We start from the raw sequence: 21,394 nt of genomic DNA on the forward strand, positions 1-21,394 counted from the left end.
TGCTCACCCAAATTCCAGCTTTAAGATTGTAAAGTTTAAGTCACCACAATGCAAAGAAAGACCCATTCCTTATCAATAGCCTACTTTAAATCTGGTATAGACAATTTGCAAACATCTCAATCCAACACTAATTTCTGGTCTTCATTGTTTCTCTCTTAAGTGTTCTTCTGATAACAGAAGAAGGGAAGATAACGCCACATGGCCTCTTAGACACAGTCACACATTTAGGAACATTCCTCTTAATGTTTTACTCCCAAACTCCATTGTTACTAAAATTTATTGTTGCAGAACATTCCTTCACTAAGGCAGTTAATCAAGATTTAACTTGGGAGGAGTTACATGTGACCTATTTTTTCTCCTAAGAGAGGGCAGTTAAGGTACCCCCACAAATGCATCAAAAAGTGAGGTACCTTCTTGTAGACATTTTATAATATAGCATGGTTTCTCAAACTTGGTTCTTGGATTCCTTCTGTATTCACTTACTCTGTAATCTTATGAATGATATATCTATAATGAATGTCCAAATTAAAAAACTAATACACACTTTCTTGTTTCCTATTATCAGAATGTATTCATCATTTATTTCAGGAAAGCACAGAGATCCTCCTTTGAGTTCTAAGTCAGATTATTATTTTTGAGGAGACACTGACACCCCAGTGTTAAGTGATGAGCAGTTATTAATATCCATGGATAATATTCTTTTGATAGCAGGAAGAAACATTAAAAGAATACAACATATTTAATAACTAAAGTTGGTACTTTAACCAAAGTATTTGCAACATTCTTAGTATAGTTGAAAATCATGACTGCCAGGTTTTTTTGGCTTGTTCTCTACATCTATTTCTAAAAAGAATATAGGCCTATATTAAGACAGAATTTGACGTTCTTTCACCTTTATTTTACATTATATTTTACTCACTTTATTATGACTATTAAGAAAAAGTTTTGATCATAACCTACTTTTACCTCCATCGTATTACACTGGAATTAAATCATATAGAAAAATAATTTTTATTAATATCACCAGATGTATCAACAGCGTGATTTATTTTTAGTTACGTAATGAAAAAAATACTTGGGTGTAGATTTTTTTTAAACTGATAAACTTGCAATTAATGAAATGGTCATTAAAAGATTTTCAGGTTTTGCTTTTTTTTTTTTCCTTTTTATAAAAATCAGTATTTAGAATTTCACAGTGAAGAGGTCCTAAATTTCTCATACAACATGAAATTATATAAAAATAGAAGACATACACATCTTTAACTCTTTAATCCTTTGATTAAGCAGCAAGCATATCACTCTTCCAGGCCAAACACTGCTTAAACAAAAAAGAAAAATAATGACGTGCAAAATATTTACAAAATATGCAAAGCACACAATAAAGACATCTCACTATATACATGTGTCATATTACTAATGAAGCTAAGATTTTTCTACTGTGTGCTCTAGTGTACGTAAATCAAATTACAGCACATCCCTCAGATACAGCACCTTTGCCCATGGTTGGGATAGAATGGATTTTAAATGAATCACAATATACTTAACAGCTGGACAGACGCTGGTGCTGACCAACTTGACTCACATATCCCACACACTGTATACTGAAGGTCTACTGACAAGAGACAAGACAATAGAAGCTGTATAGTATGCACATATGCAAGACAATCTAAATACTTTAAAAAATGCTTTAGATATTTTCCTTTAAGATATATAACTGTCCCCATGGCTATTAAAGTAAAAATAAGTATAAATTCTTGAATATTAGGAATTTTAAATCATAAGGTGATCCAATGAGAGAGAAAGAACACATCCTGGAAAAAGTTTTAGATTATGCCAGAACTTAAGGTCGTTATGGAAAGAAGTGGTCTAAACTTCAAAATTAAAACTAATCAATGGATTTAAGTCAATAGCTCGTTAACACTTTAGAGCCAAAGGTAGGGACTACCCAATATTGGGGGAATATATGACATCTCGAAATATAAACTAGGGCCTTTGATGTTGACCATTTCGTGAAATAGTTCTAAATGTGAGAATGTGAATGTGCAAACATTTAGCTTAAGTTCCACTAGTATAGCAATCTAAGAGATCTGTCCCTTTGCACAGGTCATGATTCCAATATGAAATCACTGTATCAAAAATATTAGTAATACATTGTTGAAATACTATCACTTGTAAAATATTCTTTGTAGGTGCTTAATGATTATGTGTTGAATTAAGAAGACTTGAAATTATTTGTTTCTTTATAAAAGGGGTCTCAGCATTTTAAGTTAACAGCACAATTGTGACAATATACTGATACATCTTTGGATAACACAGAACAAATTCTTAAATTTATTTTATGAAATAATGTCGATGATTTAACCCTAAACCAAACCCAGAAGTACAGGTCAGCTGCAAGGAATACACAAATGCATCCAAATAGTACAATAAAGATTTATCAAGAAAACATCCTTTATATTAAATACAGACCATATTAATAAGTCTGACGGCAATTTAAAGTTCAGAACCTAAACACAAAAAGGGTACTGTAAATAAATGCTTCCATAATCACTATCTCCACATAACTGACAAAATATAATTCTCTTCTAAAGTCCCCAATGTAGGCAACTACTAGTTAAAAGCAATAGCATTTAGAAAGATTAAAAAAAAAAATCAAAATTAACTCCATTTTCAAGGAACTTAAAGACACTGTACTTTAACAGATTAAATCCTCATTTATATGTAAAATTATTATTCCGATCCTCTTACTACTGCAAGATGGCAAGTCAATGACCTTTAAGCAAGGACTTTGCACTAGGACCCCTAAACTGTGTGTTAAAGAGTTAGCAGGTTCAGTACATTCTTTGTGGGTTCATATAATTGCTTTGCAATTGATTAAATTGCTTTCTTTTAAAGGAATATATTTAAATTCCTTTAGGAAAAAAAGCAAGAGTTTTTGAAAAAAGGGATATGCAGCTATAATTTCTTAAATATGCATTAAATGAACATATGTCAAAATCTGAAATGCAGGCTATCTATTCTTGCACTCCTAACATAGGAAAATGTTAAAAATTAAATTAAAGAAAAAAGAGAAAAAGTCGAACATCCTTAACTTATGAAACTTAAGGAGTTTTCACAATTCCTAAGTCAATATTCCTGTACTAAGAGCCTTGACTATGAAGAGGCAGGAATATAAAGATTCTCAATAAAATAAATACAGTAAAAACAAAACAAAAACCCTCGGTATATAGAATACTTAATCTCTTTTCCTTTAATGAGATCATGTCGCTGAATGTATACTCTAGAAAGGAGGCTAACTGTAGGCTTTCTGTTGTATAACATTTCAGTTGCGTGAACTAAAAAATTTCTTAGGCATCTACTTATGCTAGCCCACTGCCACAGAACTAGTTTGCAGCCTCAGTATCTAGGAAGGATTATTCTTTCTTCTTTTGCATCAGTCAGGTGAGCACTGGTATAATGATGGGGTGAAAAGTTACTGCAGCTCTGTCCAATTTAATCTTAGTGCAGTGAGGACTGTGAATCTGTCTGAATTCCGATAAGTGATGGTGGCTGTTGACCACCAACTGTGGACAACACTGGTCTTGGGTTTAGACGGGGTGGCATAGAATTAGCAGGGCGAATGAGAGGTGGTGGAGGCTGATTTAAAGTTGGCCGGGGCTGGATGAACCGAGCCTGCTGCTGGAGTGGAGGAGGCTGCCGGTGAAGAGCAGGGGCAGCAGGCAGTGTTGGACGAAGAAGTGGTGGAGGCTGGTTCAGAGTGGCAATGGGGGCTGTTGGTGTTGGAGTGGATGATGGGGCAGGAGGTGATGGACCCAGAGTCCGAGGAGCCTGTGGGGTCTGTGCCTAGAGGTGAAGAAACAAAAATACACGTATGAGATGACAGTTCCTAATGAACTTAATACAATATAGTTTGGGCTGTCACAGGAAAAACAAAACAAAACAAAAACATAACACCAGTGTTTTTTGGAAGCACAAGCTTCTTTTATTTTAAACAAAACAAAACAAAAAACCAAAAACCGAAAAAGCAACGAAGCTACCAAACAGGCATCTTTATTAGTAAACAGCTTAACACTGGAAATAAAAATAAGACTATGAAAGAACAATACACTCTCCATTCTTCAAGGATCAGAACTTAGCATGTCATTATGACTTAAGAGTCACGAGAGATGCACCACTGAGTAAGTGTATTGTCAACCTTTCATGCTCATTTAGCTAGTCCTCTGACAAATTAACCTTACAGAACACCACACAAAATGGTGATTCCTCAACTCATATTAGCTCAAATTCCATACACAAACACACCTCCTCTTCTTCATCAGTGCTCTTCCCTGATGGCACATTAGAAGCACTTTTTGTCTCCTCCCCTAAAGTAGAAGCATCACCATTAGAAGCCTGGGTTCCTTGTTCTGCTTCCCACTCCTGCAATACCTCCTCTAAGTTAAACCGACGCCTGTAGTTTACAAAGAAGTTCTTCACTTGGCCAACAGTCTTGTTGCCAATTACATCTGCAATAGCTTGAAAATCTTTACCATATTTGCGGACACCTGGAAGGCAAAGTAAATAATACACCTGTGAAGGATCAATAAGGAGAGCTGTGTGTACTATACATCATGCACACACACAAGATACCAGCAATGAAAATCCTTTCTGATAAACTCTGCTCATTTCTCAATTCTGAGATAGAGGCTAAGATATCAGGGTCACAGATGAAAACTATCAATTATGTCATTTCATCGAGCCAGCCACTTGCCTTCAACTGAACAATCAGAAACTTACCATTTTTTACATACTCAGTTATTTTCTCCAATCCTCTCTTGAACTCTCAAATACAGTCCATTTATTGTAAAGCATTGAATTCTTTGTTCCATCCTCAATTCCACATTCATTTATTTCCCTAGTAGCCAGTCACCTAAATTTGAGCAACACCGTTTGTAAACAAAACTGGATGGGAACGAACCATCTCTTTTATCCCCTCAATGGACTGAGTGAGTAGTCTTAGGGTTCCCCCATTAAGAAAAGCATTGTAATTTTGGTCTTAACACCAACTTCAACATAATTACTTGCCTATCTTACCAGGTACCAATGAAGAGAAATGAGATAAGAATTTAAACATAAAAAGCAGGAGAATCATCACAATCTGATGGACAAAAAAAGGGGAAACTATTTTTCAGAGTTTGTTGGATTTTAACTCACCTAACAGTTCTAAGGACTGTATATATGAAGGATTCCTAGATATGCTCTGTAGCCTAAAGAATTAGGGTATAATAGTGACTACTTGTAGATACTTGTGCTTATCATCACTACCTTAAATTTAAGAAGGATTGTACATTCAGTTATTAAAAAACCTAACTTCCATAAAATTATGGAAATTTTATTAAATGAGGGATAATATTTGATTTATGAACTTGAGATAGTCAATTACGCTACAGAGTTTAAAGTGAGTTTATATACTCAGATGGACAATAATTTGCTCTTAAGGGAATTCTAAAAGAAATTCACTGACTCATTCTAGAAAGAGATGCACTTAGCTCAAAATATAAAAGCTGTCAAAATTTTTATTTTACAATTTGATAACTGCTTTTTAAAATACCAGAAAACAGTAACTCATTAATTAGAGATGATAAAGGAGAAAAAAAATATTGATGTCTATGATATTAAAGTTTGTAGTTTAACCTAAGCAGCCAGAAATACAGGAATTTAGATAAACTTAACATGTATACAATCACACATAAGAGAATAATATAAGGACATATTAATACCCCAGCAGAAATGCTAGACATATTCTTACTGATAGCTATTTGGGTGATACACCTATTACCTAAAGCACCAGCATGATATAACTCCTGTTCTTAAATTCTGTGCTTATTTTTTATTGAAAACTTGGGAGTAAGTATCTCTTGCTACATTCAACTTGCTAGGCTTGACTCTATGGGGAGTTCCTTCCTCTTAGAGCATTTTGGGTAGGAGGCCTGACATTATTAAGCTATAACCATATCCCATTGTTAATACAGAGTTTTGGGTTTATAAACTATGCTCATTTGCTCTGTTCTCAAAGGGAAAGACATATATGCATGACAACAAAGTAATAATGATACTTAAACACTACTGATAGTATTTTATTTTATATTCTTTTACAATATAAATGAATTTATATTCTCTTAAATCCATGAGCTGATTTCCAGTTTGAACTTCATAACTGAGTATAAATTCTAATGGTGACTAGGTTCCACCAAGGGTTTATCTGGCAATAAGAACCCAAGGTCATTTCGTATGAAGAATTACTGCTGCATACTCAAGTACTTCTCTACTACTTGTACTTTGGAAAACAGCAACTCAACTTGAGATGACTGCACTGAAAAACAGATACTAATTGGAAATCACACACAGTGTTCTACCAGTGTACTAATTTTCATGATGGATATTTAATTTACATTCTAGAAATGTCCAATGCTACTGAATACGTGAGCTTAGAAATGAAAACCTTAAATAAATCTAGGATTAGATCTGCTATATTCATAGCAAGAAGTCACATTAAGAGTAACTCTTGACTCCAAGTCTGACAATATTACAACCCTCTGAACACCCATTTGTTTAGCAAAATATACTCTAAAACCTACCACTAAGCTGTCCCCAAGTCTAACTCCACTATATAACTGTCCCCTCTTCTTCTGACTCTATTTTTTTTTTTTTTTGGTCTTCCACTTTATTTTCTCTTGCTCCATAGACCTTGTCACTAATATTGTTGCATTTCCAGAATTGCATGCCCCCAAACCAAAACTACTTCCTATAAGAACTTTAGTTTACCCAGACACTTTGGATTTTCTTCAGTTCACCTAGGTTCTGAGTCACCTAGGTAAGTTTATCATTAACTTGTGTATGCTAGTCTCATATCAACTACTTTGCAAAGTCTTAAGGCTCAGACCACACTGTAGACTTCTGTAGTCTGGCTAAGGATCTCAATCATGTCCTGAGAATAAGTGGGTCCAGATATTAATGTCTTTAACCTGCAGGATGGCTGGGCCGGGTCTGGAAGAGCTAGAGTTCCTTGGCAGTCTCCTCTGGACAAACAATAGCCTCATCTGTCTGCCTCAGTGTGTTATGAAATTTTTCATAATTTTCTCTGTGTTCCGTGATGTGAAAAAAGTTGGAAAGTACTGTCCTATGGAATACAAAGTACCACCAGCATTACTACAACGCAGAGTACAGAGGAAGTGCTCAGGAAATACGACTGATTTTTCTCCTCCATAGGGCTTCATTCTATTATTCTTCCCAAGCTACAAGAGTCACATATGGCTGACTTCTTTATCACTTTCACATTCCCAGTGACCTTGCACATTTTGGCTAGAAGGTGGAATTCTTAAGCTCTGTACTATGGCTGATAACTAGTCAAACTCTAGTGAAACACCAAATGAAGACTTAATGGGACTGACTCCTTCCGATGAATCCCCAGGCAGGCTTCTGGAGGTCGGCCTCGCAAGGTAGTGGTGCTGAGCAACCATCTTTAACAACCTATGATATCAGAGCTACTTTGTTACAACTCGTACCTGAGGAAAGGGTGGTCCATTCTTTTTCCACAGTTTATAAAAAATGAGGTCCATCATATCTCATATTATATCCCTCATAAGAATTGGTGCTAGAATGACTTAGGAAGTTCTTACTACAAAACTTGAAATTTCTCCTTCATTTTCATCATTAAATACTGCAGGTATGAGAATTTTGCTATCCTTTAAAGAATGTTCACCTTGATAAAAATTCTAGGCACAAAAAACACATAAAATGGGAATGCTAATATTAATGACCTTGAAAATCCAAATTTGTATTCTAGTGAAGGATCAACTTCTCATGGATTTCTTCAATAAACAGATTTTTTTTTTTTTTTTTTTTTCTGGTACGCGGGCCTCTCACTGTTGTGGCCTCCCCCCTTGCGGAGCACAGGCTCCGGATGCGCAGGCTCAGCGGCCATGGCTCACGGGCCTAGCCGCTCCGCAGCATGTGGGATCTTCCCGGACCGGGGCACGAACCCGTGTCCCCCGCATCGGCAGGCGGACTCTCAACCACTGCGCCACCAGGGAAGCCCAATAAACAGATTTTTATGGTCTGAATTATATCCCATATCACAGGCTGAATCAATAAAGTAATACTGTGAGACAATAAGATAGCACAACTATTCCTAATTAGTAACTCTATTTCCTTATGTGATATACTATCTCTATCACTTTTGATTGACAATTCACTAAAGGTATCAAAAAGTAAACAAGTTAAATCATCTAATCACTCATTATCTCATCATGAAATAACAAATAAATGTAGAATACTTTTTAAATCTCTCTAAAACAAAACAAAACAAAGATTAAATCTCTCTCACTCCTCCTGAAGATATAAAAGGCTTAGGTCCATCTGAACCACGGTTTTAAATTAAATTTGTGACCTTTAGGGCAAGAGGTCAGTTTTCAAAGGTGAGTGGGAAAAAACTTAAGAGAACCCCAGAAGAGGGAAATTAAATATTTCCCACGGAGAGGAAAAAATTGTTTTCAGTAAAATTTCTAAATTTCATTTCAAAGTTACAGTGAAACAACATGGCTTCTACACTGGCAGATGAAACCGTATAATCTTTATAATATATACTTTTAAAGTTTTGTTTGGGAATTAATATAAAAATATAACTCATTAGGATATTGTGTTATCATTATTTTATTTTCCAACCTGTGTTCTATATTACCCAACCAAAAAACAATTTGTATTTTTAGAGCTTTGGGTAGTAAAATAGTAAGTTCAGGAGCATTTGTAATATGGTGTTTCCCAATTCTGGACATGGTATTTAGAAGTTTTTTTACTTTGACAGAAAGGATATCATAAATCTGCTTTCAGTACGTTTAAAAAGTTATTTTTAAAATCTTATTTTGGACTCCAAAAAAAACCCAAAGCCAATATTACAGTGACAAGCTACTTCTAGATATAGGTAATGAAAATTTGGGGGAGATTTTTTCCTGCTTCTTGCACAAATGTCTTAAAGTGAGCATGTACTTAGTATAATTGGGAAATATCAATTTTTCAAAAATCTATTTTTGAAGTAAGAATACAGTGACATCTAGAAACTCCAAGGATATGGTTCTTTCCTATCAATAAGAGGTTAATTTTAAACTCAAACCATTCAGGAACATGCATTTCTTTTCACCTCCTGTAAATCTTGTCAAGAATTCCTAGTAAAGAAGGTAAAAAAGATATCAACAGCAGTGGGACAGTGATTGGTGCATCTGGGCAATGGCTAAAAGTCAAAATCATATATTCTCTTTGCAATGTCTAGCCTTTCTCTTCTGAAGCTTCCCATCTTCTTGCTACAAGTTAAATTCCATCCTCAAAATGCTGGGAATTTTGAATCATTAATTATCTGAAGCAAGTGCATCAGAGGGTTGACAATTATACTTTTGGGCCTCCATTCTTGTGATATCAGTTATAACAGAAGAAACTCTCTAATGCAAACAGATAACTTTCAGATGGAAATGTATGAATCTATCTCCTCCTCCTTTTGATCATTCATGTACTGAGGATCATGTAAGGATCGTTACAATCCTTATGCCTTAATCAATAGCCAAATCTCTTTCCCCCCCCCCTACGTTAGGGACCATTCTAGCTTTTTTTAAAGTAGGAGATAAAATTAGGAAGAAGACAATTTCTAGACTTGCAACTTCATTGCTCCTAAAAAGGAATGAATGTATAAACTATAGGGAGAGAAGGTAAAATTTTTTTTTTTTTTGAGAAGGTAAAATTTAACTGTAAGCATAACTCACTTGAACACAGTTCTGTCATTTCCTATTTTATATGAGAAGGCAAGTAATATATAAAAAAAAAAACTAAAAATTAAAGTTGATGCCTTGATAAAATTAGAAAAATTTTTTGTTGTTTATCCTAATATAGCACAAATATTGTAGTTGGGAAGCATATTTTTTTGTTTGTTTTTTACCACTAATGACTAAGAAATGAATACATTTAAGAGGAGACATAAAATAAAAATGTCAAACATTGTATACCATGCTTCTGCTCCTATACACTTTAAAAAGCAGATGTTTTGCACTATCATCTAAATGTATTGTTACTTTTTGAAAACAGTAATAATTGTTCCATTTTACATAAAAAAATACACCTAGAATCTAATTCTTTTCTTAATTCTTGCTTAATAAGGAATGTTTATCATATGAATATCAAGACTGATTTTAGGATAATTTCTAAAAGCACCACAGATTAGAAAAAAATATTTATATATATGACATAAGCTACAAACAGGGGTATTTCACCATTAACACAAATATGTGAAGACTATAACTGGTCTTACTGTTAACTAATTTGTTATAATAGAAAATTTAGATACTCAAAGCTGAAACAGATTACAGAAATTGTAGAAATACCATTCTTGGTAAGTATTTTAAGAGGATTAAATTAAATTAAAGCAGCATTTATAATATCCCACTTGGGGACTCTCGAAGAATGCTACTGAAGTTATAACATAGTTAGAACTAAAATCAACATAATAAAGTGATAGATTACACAAGTAAAAGCAGACATTCCTATCTGGTCTGAGCATGATTTTCCCCCCTTCCAAATAAGGGAGAAAGAAGGGGAAATGGCTTATTTATTTATTTAAATATTTGTTGTTAAAATAATATTTATTTACAATTTAAATGGCTAGTACTTAGTTAACAACAATATGAGCAGATGGAAGTGGGAAATACATATTTAAGCCCTAGGAAATGATCTTAATATACTTATTTGGTTTTCAGAATTACAACAAAAAGTTTATTTAATAGTAGTTATAAATCTCACTCGTGACACTAGAGTCAACATTTCTCTCTCTAGGTCACTGTAATGGTCAACTATGAGCAAGATAAAATAAAGCATTTAACAAATGAATGTCAAATCAGAATCTATATGTAAAATGTCTTGAATAGACAGTTCTATATAAATTAAAACATGTTAGTATCAAAACATAAATGATTTGAAACTGAAGTGGCCAGAAGAATAATATCATATAAAAGCTTATCATAAATAAAGATTAAAAAGAAGAAGAAAAAACCAAAAACAATTACCTGCTAAGATAAGTACTTCTGGATTACACATGTTAAAATAAAAAGTGCAATTATGTACCTTAACCACACTGAGACTCAGGTACAGGTGACATTACTATACAATTATACTGTTTATAAGACACACTTTTGAGTATTATATAAATACATGGGCACATGAAGCAAAGATGGTACTTTTTAATTCTCCCTAAAATAACTATTTTGGACACAAATAGCTTAGCTTTGTTTTACTTTATATAACAAAAACAAAAACAAAACCCAAAACAAAACCCTAAAAACTCAAAGTGAAAATAAAAATTTCCCACACAGAGTCAAAATAAATATTTAAATAAAAACGAAGACATTAACATACTAAGAGAGTGCTTTCAAAATCCTAAGAACATGAATCTTTCCATACAAATTGCTCCATTAGTGTAATTTATTTAAGGACTACTTTTTAAACATATGACACTGAATATCCCTCAGGAGAGAGGAAATGTTTGATTATTTCTATAAATACTCCATTCTTTTAATATTTATAAGCTGAAATAATGTCCACATATATAGCTCAACTCCATATGTAAATCTTTCCATTGTCCTTCTCTTGAATGCAGCTTTTCATAATATCCAACTCAGCCATAAGATTCAATGGATCCTACCACTTAAAGGAGTACTGTAGAACAATATCAAATCCTGATTCTGTACATATAGAGAAAGATTAACCCAGACTTCCTAGCCGATTCTCTTAAGAAAACCATTTCACTGGGATAATTTCTTATATGAAGAGTACAGGATTAGTATACTAACCTTTAAGCAATGAAATACTGGAAGACGGGGTTAAATTCTATAGGCTACTCTGATGAAGGGAAACAGTCAAACCATCAGTCAAACCAATGCCTACTCAAATACCTATGTTAGAGCCATAAGACATAATTCTAAATAAATATGAGACAGACATTGAAAATACTAATTTTTTAATCAAAAATTTAAATTGTCAGTTTTTAGTTTTAAAACAGCTATCACTGAACATTATAAACTAATTAAACTTTTTCTGACTCACTCAGAAACTTAATTCTACAATTACAGATGTGCTCAATGCACATCCAGCACCCTGCCTCCATCAAATCAAGTATTTCTATTTATGAAATGACTGTATACCAAAGGGAAGGCTGACATTATCCTGTTGGCACCCTCCTGTGACATTTTCAAGTCACACTGGGTGAGTAATTCTTACTCTAATTCAAACTGCAGAGTCATCTATTATCAATCTTTAACTACATTATTCTCATATCCGAATGATACTTGCACAACATTTGTGAGTTAAATATTTTCTCTATGTTTGAATACTTGGAACTATTTTTAAAGGTATATGTTTCACTGGGGTCCAACCCTCTTATAGTAGTTAACCTAGACAAAAAAGCTATTAGTGCTCAATACAGAGGGCTCAGCCAGGAAGAAACAAATTGTAAACCAAACTTAAATCACACAATCAGTCCTGCAGATAGTTCATCTTGAAAGGGAAAAAAATCTACAACACTGAATTAAAACATACAATATGCCCTTCTTTAAGTAATTCAAATACAAGAAAATCTAAGATTATAGTGCTTCCAATTTGCCCATGGGTATTCATATTACAAAAAGTTTTCTGCCATACAATTCATACAACAAAGCATTCTTATAAATAGTGCATTTAAAATTGTATGTGTATATACATATATCTTAAGTCTCTCTTTTGTATAAATAGACATATTTAAAGTCAGGTTTTGAAGCATTCAGTGGCATATCTCTTAAGTAAGTTATGGTACCCTGAAGGTAAAGCATATCATTAATATTTTCAGTACCTGACATTTATCAAATACAGAGTAATCAGGGAAACCAGAAACATAAATTAGTTTATGCTTTAAGTAATGAGTTATTGACTGATACAGTAAGAATGAACCCAACTGCAGGAATACTGAAGTAGAGGCACGGAGAGACCATGACTTGTTCAAGCTTGTCACCACCATCATTTATTTAGTGCTGAGAATGCATTACATGCTGTTCAGGACCCAAAATGCACACAGGCTCAGTATGTCACATCCACAAGTACAAAACAGAATTCATGGTCACCAGGACTTTGTGGTGAACACAAGACCCCTTTCTTGATCCATTTCTAAAGGAAGGGAAGAACTATGGTAGTCACCTTTCATGACAAGTTAAATAATTATTAACAACAGTAACTGCTTATCTTTAATATACCTTGCACTGCTAGAAGCTGCTCCTCTGTGGTCCAACGGGCATTAATTTTCTGATTTGACTACAAAATTAAAGAGAAGTTTCCTAATGAGGATATGAAGACAGACATTTTTCCAAAGTGCTTATTTTTTTTAAACTTTTCACCAAATCACAGACAAGAGATTACTAAAACTCTGATTTATGAGGATTTCATTTTTATAAGAATTAAAAAATATATTCTGAATTACCTTTTACCAACACAAAAAGATAATGAAAGGGAAATGTACCATTTTGGGAGAATGAACAACATTCGCACTTATACTCTAGGCAGAGATATCAAAACTGAGAAAATCTATTAATCGCCTATTTTCCAACTACAATGTTCCTATCATACGTTGCAGATGTTAATTTTAGCCTAGTTTTAAACATTTAAGAGACTTCGTTTTCTTCAGAGAAGGATGTGACTCTCTCTAAAATTTCTTCTCTTCATATTTAGATTAAACCTATCCTTACTCCATCAAAAACAGTGTTGCATAAATTACCATAAAACTGTAGATCAGGCCTATGCCCTAAAATACTTCATTTCTAAAGCAGAGAGTGACCCACTGTAAGAATAGATTTCCCCCCCAAGACCTCCTACATTCTTTCCAGTATTTTTGTTTAACAAATTTCTAAGTTTAAGATTTTTACTATGGCAGCATTACAATATCAATTAAACAGCTAACCAAATTTCACTAGTGTATACCCACTGCTGAGTAATCAAGAACCTTTGGCAGTAGATGGAGGGACAGAAATAAGTATACCGGCTTACAGAGGTTTGCAGTAGAAACTGCCCAGATAAAGTGGCCAATGTAATACACGCACATGCTGGGCAAAACAGTAACAAAGGCTTCCTCTGAGAAGGGTGTTTAGGTCTTATCTCACTTGTAGTCTTAGCAATAAGAGTTTCCACAGTACACAGCGGTTCTGGGTAACACCAACTTTCTCACCATGAGTGAAGAGGTATAAGCAAGCATTTGGAAGAAAGAATGAAACAAAAATTCAAAAAAAAATTAGGAGAGAAGAAAGAAAAAAGTTAAAAAAAACACCTATAGTAAAGGAGGAAAAAACCTAAAACACAAAGCACTGAATTCCAGATGATGAGATTATAAAGGGATAGCAAGGCAGGCCAGGCAAAGCCTGGATAAGCCTCCAGATTAGGATACTGGTGATAAGGTAAAGGAATAACAGTAAACAGGCAAAGAGAAAGAGGGGAAATAGGACATACAGAAGCAGTAATAAGGGTGAACCAAGGCTAAAAAAGTGAAAAGAAAAAGAAGATGACAGAGGAAAAACTAGCAATTAATCCCCCAAGAGGAGTAACAAGAATGAAGTAGGAGCTAATATTTGAGTTAATACCCAGGCAATCTGATGCTACCGTGGCTGTGACAGGTAGACAGAAGAGGCCCTTGGTACCCAAGGATAATTGGTACTGGAACCTATTTAAAACAGGTCCAAATATTTCAGAGTAAATGGTTAAAAAATAAAGGGTTGATTGTAACTTGATCTGAAATATGAAACTAAAACTTAGGAAAATTAGCTCATTAAAAAATAGTCACTGATTCCACTTACATGCTTTAATTTTATTTTTTGGCATACCTCTTCTGACTATACAATGGTATAACATTCTCTAGCTTTGCAATTTACAACATGAGCATAGCATATAGGCTATTTTTGTTTTGAAGACTTCAACAAATTTCTCTTGATTCTTTGAAACCCCTCTTAATTCTTTGTTACTCAAATTATTCTTTTTTAAAGTGCTTGTCTCAGTCACCATCCTCTTTTTTTCCATTGTTAATTCTGCTAGATACCCATTTGTCAACAATTTTGCAAATGATTAAAGTCATTCTCATGTACTTTCATAGACTTCATGAAGTTTCACATCTTTTGCAAGGCTTACAATTTCATTTTGTATTTGCACTGTATTAGCAAGAGAGTAACAGAGAAGGATGTTGCTGTGATGGACGGGAAGGACAACAGCTAGAGTTAATTAGGGAGAATTGGTGAATAGAGCCTAATTTTATAGGTGCTCAATTCATTAGTGAATATTTTCTTATTTGGCAACTTTTGCTTCTCCATGTATCCCTTAGATTAATGAACATTTGGATACTAAGGATCTCTTGTAATACTACATCGCAAGTTGTTCTTAGGATTAAAGTTAGGATACATGTAGAACATCTAGCACAGTGCCTTAGCAGCAGAAATTGATCAATCGACGTTTGTTAAACCTGAAAGGCATAAACTGGAGGAAAAGGTGTCGTTAGTGAAAAGAGAATAAAAGGTGAAAGAGAAATAACAAGCACTATGAAGACTTATTTATCAGTTTACAAGCATATCAGGAGATGGGAGGAAGACGAATAACTATTATTAAAATTAAAAAGTACAGAGTATACTGGGGATTCAAAGATGAGGGGGAAAAGTCAAAATGATTAGAATAGGGAAAATGGAAAGTTGAAGGGACTGGAGTCTGAGGTAGGTTTAAGAATAGAAGTTTCTGAAAGGCAAAAATGAGAAGAAGGCGTACCATGACAGGGAACAAGAGAATTTTTGCCAGGAAGAAGTGATAAATAAGCCTGGAAGGTTGGTGATACTTAACTAAACCAAAATACAGTAAGGACCACTTTTGGAAGTGCCATAAAAACCAAGGTTGATGAGTTCATACTAGATTTAATAAGCAATTGTGCTGGCCGGGGGGTGGGGCGGTAAGGAGCAAGGGGAGAAGGGTAGGATTATGAGCAGAGTAAGACTTTAAGCCTAGAAAGCTGGGAGAAGGGTGATGCTGTTAAGGATTTAGGATTTGGGAGATGTGGGAAGGCAAGGCTAAGATGAGGAATTTAACTTGGGATACACTGAAAAAAGGTATTAGGCAGGAGGCTAAAACAGATTCATCTATTCAAACACTTTTTTTTTAAGTGTCTGGAAAATGTTTATGAGGGAAAACAATGGAGTCATCTTACTAAAACCAGCCTGTGAATTTTTTTGTTTTTTGTTTTCCTCCCAAAATTACTCTTGAAATGTTCTTACAAAGGTAGCCACGGAGACAGGCACAGTCTCTCAAAAAGTCCACATAGCCAATTATTCCTCCAGCATTGGAATGGGCCACTAGTTTCTCAGTTAAATCCCAGATGAAGCCTGTGGCTCGAATTTAGGCTCGAATTTAGGATAGTACTGAATGAAAAATATAAATACTTATTTAAATACTAGAATATCGCTCAGTTCAAGGAAATGCTCAGGAGGCATATGGAAGCTAAAACTGACTAAAGGAATGGTGGATTTACAGTTTCCAGCTCGTAACTGCTCACTCTGGGGTATACACTCAATAAATGGAGTTTAGGCAGAATTGCCAGTACTACTGCATTTGCTATTACTAAACATACTCTTTTTTATTTGGCTGATAGCTATGGTTGAATTTATGTCATTTAAATGTACATATGATATGACTTTAATATAGCAAAGTGATGAGACTGTATATTTCCAAACAGAAGAGAAATGCATTCTGAGGATAAAAATTTGGAGAATGTCTCTATTTATGTAGAGAAAGAAAAATTACGGCTGAGAAGGGAAAATAATAGTTATAAAAGAGAACATAACTTCTCAAAAGTTAGAGGAAGAAGGAGGTCATCACTATGTGAAGGGCTCAGAAAAAGGCAAGGGAAATGAGTTAGAGCTGTGGAATTTGGTCATTAGCACCAATATTAATCTTTAAGAAGATGCTTCAGTGGAAAAATGCAGAGGGGGAGTTGAAACTGTATGGAATTTAAAAGTCTATGTGTTACAAAATGGAAACAGTGGAAGAAAGGGAACATTACAGGAGAAAGAGAATCAACATTTAAAAAATACAAAGGATTCCTTTAAGTTACTGATTTTTATATTTTAGACCCAAGAAACTTTGGTAGAGATTTGTTTAACTTAAGGAAAGGACAACTAGACTATATCTAGGAATCTAAAACTGTGTGGTAGTAATGGTGAGCTATGAGGTACCACTGAGAATATTCTTTTGCAGCAAACCCCAGTCTGAAATACTGTTGTTTTAAAAATAATAAAATATTAATATAAAACAATCCAGTATATAATAGTAACGATGATAATATAGAAGGCCCCAAAGAGCCATCTAGAACAATCTATGACATCCTTCGTGAATTCAGCATCTTTACTACATCCTTCCCCTGCTAAACTGTCTTCACATCTTTCCCATTTTTGTCAGTAGTGGATTCATACTACCTCTGACTTGGAAGAGTTAGAAAAGGTCACCGCTACTCAGTGTTGAAAATTCCATCCAACATCCATAATGAAAGGATGTCACACACCTATGCATGAAAATACCCAGACTGGGAAATTTTTAGCTTCAAAAAGCACTCCTTTTTCAGTTTCTTCCTTCCTAGATTCATTAATCTCCTTGCCCCCCACTTACCTCCTCCCACAACAAATCAAAGCATAACCAAACATACCACCGCTCCCCACAACACTCTCACATACTTTCCAGGAGATACAGTAACCTCTACTTTGCAATGTTCTCTAGATTTATCACTTGCTGTCCATTCCTACAACTAATACCTGACACTACCCAGTACCCGTTTACCATTTACTTTATCACTCACATGCTTGGTATTTTAGCAGCTCTAAAGTTTCTAATGTATCTTGTAAAACACTGCCAGGATACCTTTTCCAAAATAAAAATTTTGCATTACATCCTTCCTAAATTGAAGAAGCTATAGGGCCTTTCCATTTGACTTAATTTAAAAGGCAAACTTCTCTTCCTAGCTTTCACAAAGACTTTGTTTTCACAGTGTTCTTGCCCACTGACCTCTATCACAAAGAAGTCCCTGTTAAACTCAACCTCATTAACATCTCTCATACACCCTGTGCATTCATCCTCTGCAACCAAGTTTGCCTTCCCAAGTAGACAATATGCTTCTTGAGAAAACATTGTTTTATACTTCCACTGAATTCTCAATAGTAATTAGCACAATAATGAGCACATAAGAAGTGCTCAGGGAATATCCAGTGCTTTTATTTTTCCCCACTGTATTTATATTTTGAATGTACTGCTCAACACCAAATCATTGTTCACGTTATTCCCTTCACCTGCCCTTTTTGTATGTGCAAAACTCCTACTCATCCTTCAAACTTCAGCTGAAACTTCCCCCTCTAGGAAGTCCTCCCTGATTACCCTAGCTGGAATGAATAATAGCCACTTGTTTTCCTAAGATCTTTACTTATAAATCTATAACTTTAATCAGTTTGTCTTATAATATCTAGACTATAAATTCTTCTTTTAAGAAGTAGATGGAAAAAATCTATCCTTCCTCCTTTTTAGGTGTCGCCTCTTCCCCCCACACACACTGCCTAATGCAGTGCCTTACATGAAACAGGTGATCATAAATACTTAGGGAAGTGAATGGACTTTCTTCACCAATATTTTCCCTAAATCAGTGAAAATAACAAATACAACCAAATGAATAAGTAAGCATCTTAGTAACTGTTTACTTCCAGTTGAGCTACATAATTTAGTAGCCTATTGTTTAAAAGGTTAATAAAATCCTTTTATTAGGTATTAGGGAGAAATTTTTTAGGTTAGGTACCAGCTAACCTAAAGGTAAGGGGATAGATTACATGATTTTTCAAGGTCTTTAATATGACTGTTAATCTAGTGTTTTGAAATATATCTATTCAGGTTGCTCTCCCCTGTAAAGCAATAGGAACAATATGATAAATATAAATATATCCTGGGCATTTTCTAGATGATAAAACATATATACATTTTTCAAGTCATGTGAGCTCAAAATCAACCTCAAAGTAATATATAAACTTCAGTGTATGGATTGTAGTGTGTTAAGATTTTGATTGTTTCATTTTGATCATTATTTTTACAATAAACCAAGAGATATAATAAATGATAACTTCTAAACCAGTAACTGCATTTATTTTTTTAAATATTTTTTAATATTTTTTTTATGTGGACCATTTTTAAACTCTTTATTGAATTTGTTACAATATTGCTTCTCTTTTACGTTTTTTGGCCACGAGGCATGTGGGGTTTTAGCGCCCCGACCAGGGATCGAACCTGCACCCCTGCATTGGAAGGTGAAGTCTTAACCACTGGACTGCCAGGGAAGTCCCCCAATAACTGCATTTAAATGTGAGAATCTAATATACACTTTTACTATTATATGAAAACTTCCAAAAGTAAGAGGCAGCATGGCATTAAACTGGACTCTAGGCATCTGAAATACAGTCAGAGTTTCACTATTTACTAGATGTGTGATCTTGATCAAGTCAGTTAATCTCTCTGAGGCCCAACTTCCTCATGTAAAATAACAGCATTTACTTCATCTACTTCTTTGGACTTATGCGATTATCAAAAGAAGCAGCATACAGGAAAGTTATAAATGCTATTGTACTTTCACATCTTACTTTATATAATGTTAGTGAATGAGACTATTCTGCAATTTTCTGGAAAATTTGAGATTAGAATTTTATTTTCTTGAAAATTTGGTAGACTTTTTCTGTAAAGTTCTCTTGGCCTGCTGTTTTCTTATGAGAAAAAATGTTAATTGTTCCTTCAATTATTTAATGGTTATAAATTATTCAGTTTTCTTTCTTTTTAAGACACTTTTGGTAAGCCATATTTTCCTAGGAATTTCTAAGTTTTGTTTAAATTTTCAAACTTATTGGCATAAAGTTCTTCAAGATATTCCCATAATGTTTTCAACATCTGCTATATTTTTTTATTTAATTTTAAATTATAAACTCATAGGCATTTAAAGTTTTTTGCTTTTATGCATTTTATAATGCATAATTAAAGATTAAATTAATTCCAATACAAAATTTAATTTTTGTTGCAATAATATAACATAAAATAAAGCAGTATTCTTTGTATTACACTATCTTTATTTAAATATCACTAGAATATTTGTCAGTTTACCTGGGGGTTTGGAATGAGATATTAGTCTACATATATTTCATTCTTTTCCATTGCCTGACCTTGAAAGAGACTATTCAAAACAAACAAAAACAACTTCCTTCATAATGATTCTTCCTTTCTGAAAGATTCTAATGAGTAAGATGGCATATGAAGTACTACTCTTCTGCCTCCCCCCATCCCCTCATACATATTTCCTTTGTAGATATTTCAGTCAACCTGTGATTTGGGGGAAAAAAACATCCCATTAAGACCAAGTAGGATTATTTGATTATTACATACATAGAAAAGCAAGTCCAGGATATGAAGCATAACACAGGAGTCTTAAAAAAGAGAGAGAAAAGAGAAAAGACTTTATAATAGAAGCTTCTGTAAAAATATTTGATTGGATTTTATGAGCATTTAAGTACATCCTTAGTCATCACAAATATAAAAAACATATTAAATTTTAGCTGAAGTACAAGTAAGACTTGAGAAAATGGCCAATCTATATCTTGTTTTTGGATTTTATATTTTCCAGGATATGAGTACAAGAATGTAAGTCCACCTACTAAAATCCTAATTGGAAACCTGAGCCAAAATCCAAATACACAAAATTAAAGTAAAATTTTGTTAAAACTGTTAAAATGAGCTCCTTTTCTTGTGATCTTTTCTTCCTGTTACCAATTTACACAGGTAGGAAAGGGCTTTGAACAACACTGCTCTAGACCTAAAAATGCCCTGGCTTGTTCATTAATGACCTTCTAGTTTCACATGCACTGGGCCTACTAGTATCGCTATTTTCCCTAATTACTTTGCTTGATAAGAAGTGCTAAGGACAGGGACGAAATGATTTAATGTAAATCATTAGCCAAGTCTCAAGAGAGTAACTATCTAAATGACAAAATAGAGACATAATAAATTATCCATATTATAAAACCTTCAAAGTATTAACATGTAACCAAAGTAGTAGTTGAACACTGGATAACTCAAAGAACAAGGTTTCACTGTACTTAGCACATGTACTCCTCAATAACATACCTCAGGAGGTTTGAATTCTTCAATTCCACCTTCCATTTTCTGTTTAAGTGCACTGTTTACTTGCTTAGCATTCTGAACCTTCAACAAAATAACCCAAAATATGAATCAGATCATCTACTTAGGTGAATTTTTGAGTATTCAA

At 34.0% G+C, this 21,394-nt stretch overlaps 1 protein-coding gene across 7 annotated transcripts in view; it reads right to left on the reverse strand.

Moving 5' to 3' along the window:
- Nucleotides 1-995: 995 nt before the first annotated feature.
- Nucleotides 996-21,394, reverse strand: part of RCOR3 (REST corepressor 3) — a 50,959-nt gene continuing 30,560 nt past the window's right edge. For 2 of the 7 annotated variants that reach the window (XM_082650861.1, XM_082650864.1), the window contains 4 exons: nt 21,253-21,330; nt 13,296-13,353; nt 4,303-4,544; nt 996-3,843 (listed from right to left, as the gene is read on the reverse strand). In XM_082650861.1, the coding sequence (XP_082506987.1) occupies nt 3,499-3,843; nt 4,303-4,544; nt 13,296-13,353; nt 21,253-21,330 (723 nt within the window). In that variant the 3' untranslated portion in view covers nt 996-3,498. Of the gene's footprint in view, nt 3,844-4,302; nt 4,910-13,295; nt 13,354-20,410; nt 20,556-21,252; nt 21,331-21,394 lie in introns of those variants that run through there. The other 5 variants (XM_082650862.1, XR_014296495.1, XM_082650863.1 and 2 more) reach the window with 5 other exon arrangements.

The sequence above is a fragment of the Grampus griseus genome (genome assembly GCF_964374135.1).
Source record: "Grampus griseus genome assembly, chromosome: 1".
Classification (NCBI taxonomy): Eukaryota; Metazoa; Chordata; class Mammalia; order Artiodactyla; family Delphinidae; genus Grampus; species Grampus griseus.